The sequence below is a fragment of the Podarcis bocagei genome (assembly GCF_964188305.1).
Source record: "Podarcis bocagei genome assembly, chromosome: 2".
Lineage (NCBI taxonomy): Eukaryota > Metazoa > Chordata > Lepidosauria > Squamata > Lacertidae > Podarcis > Podarcis bocagei.
Genome location: NC_138126.1, coordinates 51,786,760 through 51,799,542, shown reverse-complemented (window position 1 = coordinate 51,799,542; position 12,783 = coordinate 51,786,760). Strand labels below are relative to the sequence as shown.

The following is a 12,783-nucleotide window of genomic DNA, read 5'->3' as shown; positions in this document are numbered from 1 at the left end:
CACTGAGGTCCCTGCTCTGCTGAATGGCTGGGGCAGCATTTTTGTACCCAACCCCCTGGAAAAAAGGAAGAGAAAATGCAGGGTGCAAAATTGGTGTGCCAGGTGAAGGGATGGAGGTGGGTTAGTGAAAAGTCTCTCCTCTGCCTCCCAATGGTCTCGTTGCTCCTCAGCTCAGCAACCCACCCGCCTTCCAGGGACACAGGATGGGTTGCACAATGCACAAGTTAAAGGGGCTGCGTAGGGTTTTGTAACCTGCTGACCCAGATTGGCAGAACAGCTGGTGAGGTTTTCTTCACCCAGGCTACGCTTGCCTGAGGGAGAGGCCCCTTGGACCCACACAGCACCTGCCAACCTACACTCTCAAGACATCCGTCCTTCAGTCAAGCAAGACCTAAGGTAGTAGGTGCAGCATGGGTTCAAAGCGGACAATACTGAAAGAAGCAACAAATTTGATGAGCACCCAGTGGCATCTTTTAAGGTAAGGGAAAGCTTCCTCAGACCTGCCCCTTCAAGGCTTTGAATGTGTGAAGTGGGGCAAGACCTCCATTTGCAGCCTGTCCAACTCATCTTCACAAAGCCATGAGGCCTGGAGTGGTAAGGTGGGCAGATCCTCCTTGGCACAGCAATGTGTGGGCCATGAGGGTCCGTGGAGAGAAGAAAGATCTGTTGAATTTAGGCCTGTGGAATTCAGTACTAATTTTAACCGAGTATAGAGGGATGTGATCAGCCTGCATTCCAACTGATGTATCTGTGGTGATGTAGACACGCATACACAAATTTTTGTTTTTAAAAATACTGAAAATCAAGGCACTTGCAATATATGCAGAGCATATTCTGTGAATTGATGCCTGTTTGGTGGTGAAGTCTGCTCAGGATTGTATGTTACCATCCACCATCAATCACTGCTTGACTGCACATTAAAGAATCCACGTGCGCAATCTGTGAAAGAGTGACCAAGCATGCAATAGAAAGGAGAATTATTTTGCCTATAATGTCAATTTTTTAATAATGTCAAAGAAAACAGTTCAGTCACCGTCAGTAAGGACAGCCTGGCATGGTAACACCAAAAATAGAAGCCAAATGTCCAAGATATTGCATCAGGAATATGCAGTTGGGAAAGAGCCACTAGTTTAGGGCTGCCATACATCCAGGTTTTCCAGATCAGACTGTCAAAATGGCTTCCGGGTGGATTTTTAATGCTGTAAATTTTTTTTAAAAAGCTCAAAGACTTAGTTTTTGAGGGGGAGATGTTCCCCGAAAAAGGACAACCTCCTCTCTACTATATGTGCATGACACTTAATGAGCACTGCAACACATGAACAAACAGCTTCTATTACCGACAAAAGTAACTACAAAAGACTAACACAGCTGGTACAATGAATTAATAAAAGCTGTTTCCTTTCCAATATTACTCTCTATCATGTATTCATTATTCATTATATTTATCTGACACGTTTTGCTGTGAAGTCTCTCAAAGCAACTTACTTTAAAAAAATAAATAAATTCAAACCTGATATAAAACAGCCGTAAAGCAAAATGCATATAAAAGGAAATGCATATAAATACATATAAAAGAAATGAATGCACTTCACTGAGACAGGATGGATAGAAAAAGAAGACACAGACATTTATTAAAATCATTTACGAACCACTCTTCATTGATCACACAATTCCTGGCATTTCCCTTATATGGTGTTGTTTACCTTCCCCCGTCCCCATCATTTTGGAGATGGTCTCTTTGACTTAGATCACTTTTTAAAAACTCTCCCTCCCCTGCCTATGTTCACCTTGGAAGAGTGCCACTTTGACCTGAATACACCTGCCTCAACTTGAGATTCACCTCTACTTAAGATCACCTGAAATAGGTTCAGTGAACCCAGCAATGCTCAGTAGCTGAAAACAACAGGACTTAAGCACCCATCTTGGAACATATTGTAGAACAAAACATTCTCCATCTCCCATCCATTGGGCTGTATCCCAATGGCAGAATGAAGTTCTTCTGAGGAAAGGAACCTTTGTATGCAACCTGCTGGGCTGCTTTTAAGAATTCAGTCAGTCACTTTTGCAGGAGACATCTTAATTAAAATCTGATTAAACACACATCTTTAACCTGTGATTATGAGGTTCATCAAATGCAGTGTTCTCCCTTGTGGAAGTTCTATGTTCTGTCAGGAGGGCTGATCTAGGCTCCAAAATCCAGTTTCCCCAGCAGATTCATCGAAAACCTCCTACTCCTTTATTTATGGATTGGAATGCTTTAAAAATGTTCACACTTTCGTTAAAGAAGCTGGTAATCATAGCATTACCATCTTGTGGAACTACTGATGGAAGTAGTGTATTTTACAGGTATTCTCAATACATAAACAGGGCCAGCTATATGGTACTTTACGGATGCCTGGAGGAAGCTGATTATCTTGTTCCATGTAAGTCTGGTTTCAGAGCTGGTTTTAGCACTAAAAAAGAGCATTAGTCACGCTGATCAATGACCTGTATCAGAAGAAAGACAGGGGAAGTGCAACCCTGTTGATTTTTCCTGATGTCTTAGAGCCTTTTAATACAACGGACTATGGTATCCTCTCTTGCACCAGTTCTGTAGGTTGGGAGTTGAAAGCACAGTGTTGCTTTGGTTGTTCTGCTCCTACCTACAGGGCAAATTTCAGAGAACAGCAGTGGGGAGTGATTGCTCACTCCCATGCCAGCTCTGCTGCTGGATCGCGCAAGCTATTTTGTTCCACTGCGGAAAACACAGTTACTTGTATGAAAAGAGGAGTTCTAGCATGAGTGGGATGCAGAAACAAAGATATTGGAAATTGGCACATGGAGGCAGGTGTCACAGATCAGCAGAAGTGCCTTCCTGGAAGCAGTGGCACTGTATTCACCATGGCAGGAATAGGATGGGATGGGGTGAGGTTATGAAAGCTTCCCAATTTACAGAACATGAGAATAAGTGGTCACCATATGCAAATGAGAAGTCTAAAGTAGTGAATGCCTACTCCAAGATGCTGACATGCATAGCATGATCTCAACGCGCATGTCCTACACTTACACACTTGCTAGTTATCATGATTCATATTACTCTGTTTAATGTAAGGTCCTATTGAAATGGATCCATCCCTGATTTGGCCCCCAATTCTAACAAGCATTCCAGTCCTCGAAAAACTTTTGCCAGCAAAGGCCTCACAAACTTGCTCCTAATAATAATAAAAAGGCAGTTGTTGTTCCCCCCCCCACACACACAACTGCAGCAAAACTCAGGCCCTGGTCCGACTCTAGTGAAACCTTTTGTCTTCCACTGAATTATCCCAAGAAACACGTTTTTAACAAATGTCCATTTCTTCAGCATTGCCTGCACAAATGCAATTAAATCAAAATTACTGTAAATATCGTCCAAGAGGAAGCAATTTCCTAAAATCTAGTCAGCAGGCTACAATAGTAAAGTAGAAAGTACAAGGAGAAAGTTATTTTTATGTTTGACATCTGGAAGGCATCTGTCGTGGAATGTGTGCACCAGGCATCCTTTCTTAAAAAAAAATATCCTACAACTTCCATAATAACAATGAGTGCTTATCTTTGCAAGTCTTGCAGTAATAAATCAGATGAAGGAGAACGCCACTGAAAGAAGGAGACTTACTTCTGAGCGATCACACTGAAAATAACTAACAGTGTACTTCTGTAAATGCTTACTTTGAGGCAGTCCCACTGTGTTCAATGGGGCTTAGTGCCTAGTGAGTATATATAGACTTTAGTCTACATGGGTCAGTTTAGACACAATGTCAAAGCACGATTAAGGAAGCTTAACTATGGTATGACATCTGAAACCATAGCCTGAAGTGGGTGGATATAGTTTATTTCTATGGATCATGGCATTAGTGCAGCTGGCGTTAAGTTTGATATAAAAGGCATCCCCTTGTAAACTATCTGTGACCCTGGTACAGTTCCTATCTCTCACACATGACCTGGAAAGAACAGCTAACATCCTGACCCTGTGAGAGCTGCAGAAAAAAATCAGAGCACTAATCCTTGCATTTGCCAAAATGATCTAGTTATCAGCCTCCTGTCAGCAGGAACCAGACTTCACACAGACAATGAAGGTCTCTCTTAAGAGTAAATTTATGATCCAGGAACTGTAGCGATAAAGACGTGGTCTTCCAAAATATAAGGTTGTGTTCTCTTCCCTTCAAATCTGTCTGCTATGAAACACTACAGTAAACTAGAAGGAACAGACACAGTTTGAAGGATTTGGTGTCTTGGTCTTCACGCACTAAGCAAGCCTCTTCCCTTCTCCATGTTAGTTGTATCCAAAGTATACTTATAAACCCCAAGTTTTTCAATAGTCAGCTCACAGCTCCCCCTCTTTGCTCCTCAACAATCTCAAGGGCCATCCCTACACTTCATTGGACCATGAACCAAAGGAATGGGTGAGGGAATTCTGTTGCCTTGCTGACACAGGATTCTTGGGGAGAACTGAGGGGGCCAGCAGGCGTTATTGTTTCATTCATTATTATGTTCTGCATTTTGGTGTTTTTATAATGTAAACCATCCTGCAATCCTCGGCTAAAGAGCAGTAAAACAAACAAACAAACTTTGCTCTCACAGAAGGCACAGAGCTCAAATCCCTGACTTTGTGCCTCATTTGCTCCAAGATCAGGTATTCCGACCACCCCCAATTGACTTTCTTTTTCTCTTTAGTGTGAGTCGGTGGCAAACTGCTGCACTCAACGCTCTAGGTTTGGGGCAGTTAAGGAACATTAATTATATTGTGTGAATCATAGTCACTGCCCGCATATTCACAACTTGCTGTCTAAAGTAGCACTCGCGTCTTTCACTTCCATGGAATAAACCAATTATTTTCTACTTCCTGGTGTGACAAATTCTATACCGGGTATACACACATTTTAAACAAACACATGCCCTGACTCCATTGCTCTCCATAGGATACGCTGGGTCTATCTATGCACATGGTGGGCAGGTATGCAGGCTGATGTACACCTCGTAACAATATCACTAACTTTGAACTGAAATCATACACACAGTTTCAGCTGCTGCTCAGAGCAGACAAAAATACAAGCAGAGAAGCAGCAGACAGTGTGGTGCTCACCTGAACTCTCACCAATGATGGAGAAAGAGGAGGACAGTTGAGGCAGTGCTGAAGTCAACATGATGCAAATGCAAATTGAATCTGGGGCTCCAGCTGATTCTTTTACACTGCACCAACCTCTCTGCTGCCGCCTCCTCTACTTCACCATAAGCGTAGCGATGCGACCAACCAGAGGTCAGGTGAGGTCACCACCCCACCACATCATCCAACTCCTATCAGTAGCCCTAAATTATGGTTTGCCTGTTGTGCATATTGACGTTTAAGGCATGGTTTGGGTTCAGTCAGTCAGGTTGTGCACCCATAGGAAGGACCAGAGAAGGAATGACCACTGGGAGAAGCGCAGAGAGAAGAAACACCATAGTACGTCTGCATCAGCACAACTGGCCACCTTCATCTGCCCCAGCTGCAACAAAACATGTCTCTCCCACATCAGTCTCTACAGCCACAGCAGGCACTATAACTTTCCAAAAATTTGACTTCACCCACAAGGGTCCAGTTTTCCATTGTTTCCCAAGACAGATGGATGCCAACAAGAGATACGATTAGTAGCAGCATTATTTGAATCTCTCCAGTGTTGGTTTGTACCCACTGGGATTGGTAGGGCAGAGGGCAGGGAGGTCAACAGTATGTCGAGTCAAAGTCAATTTAACAGGCAGAGCCAATGAATTCTAGTTTTGCCGCCTTCCTCTTCTCTGATTACTTCTACAAAACCAGCACTTAGGCCCATGTTTCTCAAACTTGGGGTCCACAGCTAGTTAGCGATGATGGGAGTTGTAGTCCTACAGCTGTGGACCCAAGTTTGAGAAACACTGACTTAGACTAAGGAGGAGGGAGCTGATATTCAGTGCCACCCTCTGGTTTGTTTTCCTTATTTTCATGTTTTTATCCTGTATTTTACTCTGTGAAGCACCCTGAGATCTTGTGATGAAGGGCAGTTTATAAATGAAATGAATGAATGAATGAATGAAAGAAAGAAAGAAAGAAAGAAAGAAAGAAAGAGGGTTGTGGGTTGGCTGAGGGCAGACAGGTGGGTGGGGCAGTGCCTCTATTTGCTTTAACTGCTCCTCAGCATTTGTCATTTTCCCAAATCTTATTCTGGGAATTGTTATTTTGACATCAGCTGTGTCACACCATGGAATGCTAGTTTTTGTTAAAAGCCTTTAAGAGCCTACTTTAACATGAAATCATGTGCGGATTTTACAGTATAATTATATAATTATATAATAATAATAATAATAATAATAATAATAATAATAATAATAATTAATTTGTTGAATTTATATACCACCCTATACCCGGAGGTCTCAGGGCAGTTCACAGAATAAAATCAAGACATAAAACCACAAAATACTTAATAAAAAATGCCCTGTTTTGTCTACAGTCCCAGCAGATATTCAACTGTGTGCAGCAAATTGTCACGGCCAGATTTTGTTGAGTTTTAAGAAGCCAAAATGTGCTTAAAGCATTCAATACTAGATTTCTCCCCAAAACACACTTGTCATAATAACTGGAATATTACACTTGTTGCCTTCTTTGAAAAGTTGTTTAATTTTGATCCTGAGTGCTAGCGGTTCCTCATTCCCTTTACACAGGAGGCCTATAAAAACTGACAAGGTAAAGGGGTGTGTTCTCCAGATCCCAAACTACGTCAAGGACAGTAGAAGATAAATCATATATTTGAGTGGCAAACAATGGAACTGCACCATCAACCTATATTAATATTAGACAACCTGAGACAATTAGACAATCCTTCCCCTGCCCCTCACTCAGTGTTTTATTGAGGTTCTCTTGTTAGGTAAAATCATAAGCCCTATGTTAAAATCATCCAATAAAACTTGAAATACTCTGATATATGTTCACATCTCAATTCCCCGCTTCCAGCTGATATACTTCTGTCTTATCTATCCATTCATTTTAGTCATTTATTCATTTTATCTTTCACTCCTAAATTATGAGGAATTAAATATCATATACATTGCTGTGTTGTTATTGAAGAATTTCATCCAAGACGCCAAAAAGGAAAATTAACATTTTATCTCTTACAAAGGAGGTCATTACTGACAAGGAGAATTTTCTGCCACATTGCTTCTCTTCCAGATAAGTTATTCAATTGGAAAATTATTCCCTTTACAATTGACTTATGCAACCCTTTTCTGATGTGTGTAAGAGCCAAGCCTTTTAAACCTACCTCCAAAAAGGCAAATATGATGAACCCTTTCTTAAAATGTTTTTGACTGTTTGCCTTAACATAACTTGCTGTATCATAGCATGAAAATGTCATATTTCTAATCTTATCCTTACTCAGAAGTAAGTCCATGCATATTTACCTGGAAGTTAAGCCCTGCTTAGTTGAATAGTGCTTACTTCCCAAGAGCTAAAGAATTTTTTCCCTGTGATTTTTCTAGATTTTTCTTGATGGCTGGGAGGTGGATGGGTGAAAATCAATTATTTTAAAGCAATGTGAGGAACTATGAAAGATCTATCTGTGAAGGTCCATTTACCCATATAAGTTATCACTTGGTATTTCAGTCATCAGATAATGAATTTGCATGTTTGTTTGAATCCGTGCTTACTCGAGTTTCAAGTTTTAACCAAAAATATTTAATAACAACATCAGTTTGTTGTCCTTGCTTTTTAAAGGTATTTATCATAAACAGAAAATATAGGCTCAGTCCTATACAGTGGACGCTTGGGTTGCGGACGTGATCCGTGTGGGATGCACGTTCGCACCCCGCATCTGTGTGTCTGTGCATGTGCAGGCTGCGATTCGCGCTTCTGCACATGCGCAAAGCGTGATTTAGCACTTCTGTGCATGCGCGACCGCCGAAATCAGGAAGTAACCCGTTATGATACTTCCAGGTTTCGGCGGTCCGTAACCCAAAAAAAACCGCAACCTGAAGCATATGTAACCTGAGGTATGACTGTATATTCCAGTTCTGTATCAGACTGTATTCCACTAAATTATCACACATGCAGAATGTTTTTTGCAAGCACCACAGAGCTTCGCTTGCCTCTTCTTCACGCATGTGCCAGAACCAGCTATGGGGGTTCCCACAACCCTCCAGCACAAATACGGGGGTGCTCCGGGTGAGGAGGGGGGGAGGAAGCTTCATTATGCTCACAGAAATTGTTCTGCATGCACAATGATACAAGCCATACAATATTTTGGGTAAGAGAATAGTACTTATAATATAATAGAGGGACTCTATTGGTCAAGGGACTATACTTACAAGTAGACTTTCCATGGGTTTTCTCACAATTTGGACAGTGGTAGATATCAATATCTGGAGCCTCATCTTCTTCTACACCAACACAACTAAAAGACATAAAAGAACAAAGAGTTATGTACTGTCTTTTCTCAAATAGGAAAAATGGATAAAGCAATAAGACATTTCAGGGTTTATCAATCCTCATATCCAAGTTTCAGCCTACCTAGGCATATACCAAGACTTGGAAATATCCATTACATGATGACATGGTCTATGCTAGTTGGAGCCATTTCCATTCATTGTCTGACATACCAGGACGGCATTGTGTTTCTATCTCTTCCCCAAGCAATTGCCTCTGATTATGTAACTGGTTATCTGGACCTGGGTCAGGAGAACACAATGTGACAACACTCTTTTTGTCTTTAGCATCACTCTGATGCTTTGCTGCAGCTGGGTTAATTATTAAAAGTAATGCCAAGGTCACACACGTTTTTCATCTGAGAGCAACCAGACAAGAAGGACCTGCAATTCACACAGTAGACTTGAATGAAATATCAGAATGGAAGCCACTGGACAAGAATGAATGTCGCCTCTCCCTTTGCTTTCCCTTTACAAATACAGTTTTATCATAGGAATTTGGTTTGCTAAATGATTTTTAGATCATCATCATTTATTATGTATACCCCTGGGTTTCCCCAGCCACTCTGGACGGCTTCCAAAAAAGTATTAAAAATACAATAAAACATCAAATACTGAAAAAGTTCCCTAAACAGGGCTGCCTGTTCATCCATTAGATATCAGGGTGGTGTATCAAAGAAGACCAAAATGGTCCTACAACCATGAAACAAAATCTATTAAATGCAGTCCAAACAACTTTTAATTCAGTAGGCCATGTTATGCAACTAAAGTGCCCAGAGCAGACACAATTTTTTGGAGTTGGCATTGAAAAGTTAATGAAGTTGGTGACAGCCATACTTCTGCAGAGAGGGTGTTCCACAGCCAGGGTACCATGACAGAGCAGGGCTTTCTTCCTCACTGACAAGCACTTTAAAAGGAGCCTCGTCAGCAGATCTTAAGACATGGACAGGCTGGTACAAAGAGAGGTTAATTGGGTCATATCCCATTTGGGGCTTGAAAAGTTGAAACCAGGACCAGAAACAAACAGGCAGTTTTCTGCTCCACAGGAATTATAAACAGGATGAAGGAAATGTGGAATAAACTGGGATTGTGATCTATGGCCTGGATGTGGAAAGTAATGCAAAATCAGGAAGCTTCTGCAGAATTCTAATGATATATCTTGGTTTTCTAAAGTAGAAAGTATGGTCACAAAGGAAAGCTTGATTTTACATATGGTGGTGTGTAATCTTTTTTTCCTCCTACATGCTTAAAACTCTAGAGCGGTCTTCCTTGGCCCAGTGCCCTCCAGACTGTTTGGATTGCAACATCCATCAGCTTCAGATAATACACTGGCTGAAGGAGGGTGACAGTTGTTGTCTATAGAACATCTGGAGGACTATCAGGCAGGGGTCGGCTGGCAAAATATTTTACTCGCAGGCCAGTCCACTGTCCCTCAGACCTTGTGGTGGGCCAGAGAAGCAGCACTGGGGTGGGGGCTGGAAGAAGAGGCAAGGGGGGCAAGTAGTCCTCCTCCCCACCCCCAACCCCAGCCGCTGTGCTTACCTTCCCAGGGGCTGCCGCCACCACCACCACCACCACTGCTGCTGCTGCTTCTCGTGCGTAGGCAGAGAAAGCTCATCCGCTCCGCCCTCTGGCCCACAGGAGCACCAGGATGGCAGCAGCAACAGCAGCAGCGGGAAGATGAGCAACGCAAAAGGGCTGGCTCTGGAGAGGGGCTGCTTAAAATGGCACTCAGCCAGCTCAGCCCAGCCCCCTTCCTCCTCTAGGTAGGGTGGGGAGAAGCCAGGAGGAGGGAGGGAGGAGGAGGCGGCGCTGTGTGTGGAGGGGGGAATGGAATGGCGCAGAAAAAATAGCGCAGCCCGAACGAACAGAACCCCACGCCGATCAACGGACAGTCTGTGGGCCGGATCCTGAAGGCAATTGGGCCTGATCCGGCCCACGGGCCTTAGTTTGCCAACCCCTGCTATCAGGTATGTGGCCATGATTCAAAGTAAATATAAATAACATTAACATAACCAACACCCCTCCTTGGCACACACATACCACAATGACTCCCAACTGCCCCTCTGCAAAGTAAGAATATATATGATTTCAACCAGTACAAAGTATGTAAATACATGCAGCTATGCTGGTGGTTCTGGGTGCAGAAATTGGACATAATTGTAATATACAGTGGTACCTCTGGTTACGTACTTAATTCGTTCCGGAGGTCCGTTCTTAACCTGAAACTGTTCTCAACCTGAAGCACCACTTTAGCTAATGGGGCCTCCCGCTACCGCCACACGATTTCTGTTCTCATCCTGAAGCAAAGTTCTTAACCTGAGGTACTATTTCTGGGTTAGCGGAGTCTGTAACCTGAAGCATATGTAACCCGAGGTACCACTGTAGTTACAACCTGGATCTCTTAGAAATCAGCCCAAAACAGTGCTGAACTAACCAATGTGCCTACAAAATATGGATTTTGTCTGATGATAACCATTTTGGATTTTGGTTTTGTACAAGTTATTTTGCTGCCATAATCCAGCTCCGCTACACAGAGAAGGAGGACATGTAGCTCACAGCATTTCTTGGTTGCCAAGAAGATTTCTCACATGACAGATGCTCAGGACACACATTAAGGTAGATGACAGAAAATACGGGGCAATGCAGTGTAGGCTGCAGTCAAGCTATGGGAATGTAATCCAAGGAGAGAACAACCCATGAGAGGGGAATAGAAACTAGATTGGAAAGGAGTCAAGGGCCCAAGAGATATATTTTTTATTTCTTTAAAAAAACTGTAGCATAATCAAGACAGCGCGGCAAGGAATTGTCGTGCAAAGGAGCAATTTTTTTTCATAAGCAACTGAGTCAAACATAATTATCTTTTGCCTGAATCATCTCAGCTTGAAGACACCATCTTTGGCTACAACCTTGCCAGCACAGGATAGACACAATTTAAGCTGAACTGATCCAGACTGCAGCAAGAAGCAGTGTGTGTGTGTATTCATTGATAGGAAGGTCATTGCTGCCACACGAAAGGATCAATGCTTTGCAAGCGTGGAAAGATTATTATGTGGCACTGGTAAAACTGCCAGTTCGGGTGTCAGAATCAATAGCTTTCCAGTGGCAGCCAGAACCAAACTCCATTCCGGACCTACTGAACTTAGGAATGCTTATCCCAGACTCTATCTGTTGATGCAATAGATCATGTGGCTGCTCTGTAGGAGAGGACAGATGGCAACAAACCGCAGCCCTAAACGGCCTCGGCCCAGTATACCTGAAGGAGCGTCTCCACCCCCATCATTCAGCCCGAATACTGAGGTCCAGCTCCAAGGGCCTTCTGGAAGTTCCCTCATTGCGAGAAGTGAGGTTACAGGGAACCAGGCAGAGGGCCTTCTTGGTAGTGGCGCCCAGCCTGTGGAACACCCTCCCATCAGATGTCAAGGAAATAAACAACTATCTGACTTTTAGAAGACATCTGAAGGCAGCCCTGTTTAGGGAAGTTTTTAATGTCTGATGTTTTATTGTGTTTTTAATATTCTGTTGGGAGCTGTCCAGAGTGGCTGGGAAAACCCAGCCAGGTCGGTGGGGTATGTATGTATGTATGTATAAATAAATAAATAAATAAAATTTTATTATTATTAACCCATAATCAGACTGTAGCACCTCAAGAAAAGGCAACTGCTACATTATTATTGTAAGTAAGCCGGTGGCCAAAATAACTAGGTTCTCCCTGGGTACGGTGCACCTTGACTTGCTGCCTCAGAGAGCGAAACAGCTGGCACTGACCCAGGCACTGCACATAGGGTAGGATTTTGCATTTCTCCGCTCTCTCACAGTGAGACACCAACACAGCTGAAGCAGCTACTGCCTCTGTACAGATTAAGGAGTGTTCCCCCCCCCCCAAGGTTCAGTCCAATACCTTCAATGCTGTGAGATATAAAACTCACAGCATTAAAGGTATTGGACTGAACCTTTATCTCAACAGATAGTTTGGCTCTGATGCCAAATATACCATGAAATTGTGTTCTGTCAGGAAATGAATGCGGCTTTCAATCCCCAAATAGAGGTTATGTCTCCTGTCCGTCCCCCGTCCCCCCCATCTCCACCACAATATATTTCTTTTTTTATATATATATAATAGTTTTTTTATTTGCTTTTTTCCAGGGTAAGAATACAACATCAGTAACACAACAAAAGCGGTTTTACAGAAAAGAAAAGAAATTATAGAGAGAAAAAAGAAATTCACTTTTTCAGATCAATTTTCATAATCAACCAGACTTCCCCACGTCCTCCATCCCCTGCTTTCTTTACAATAAAAAATAAACAGCAAATTAATACCTTATTTCAGTTGTTTTT

At 42.6% G+C, this 12,783-nt stretch overlaps 1 protein-coding gene across 2 annotated transcripts in view; it reads right to left on the bottom strand.

The window, feature by feature from the left end:
* PHF2 (PHD finger protein 2) overlaps window positions 1-12,783 on the bottom strand; it is a 125,035-nt gene that overhangs the window by 49,867 nt on the left and 62,385 nt on the right. For both annotated transcript variants that reach the window (XM_081176326.1, XM_081176327.1), the window contains exon 2: window positions 8,329-8,414. In XM_081176326.1, the coding sequence (XP_081032452.1) occupies window positions 8,329-8,414 (86 nt within the window). The remainder of the gene's footprint in view (window positions 1-8,328; window positions 8,415-12,783) is intronic.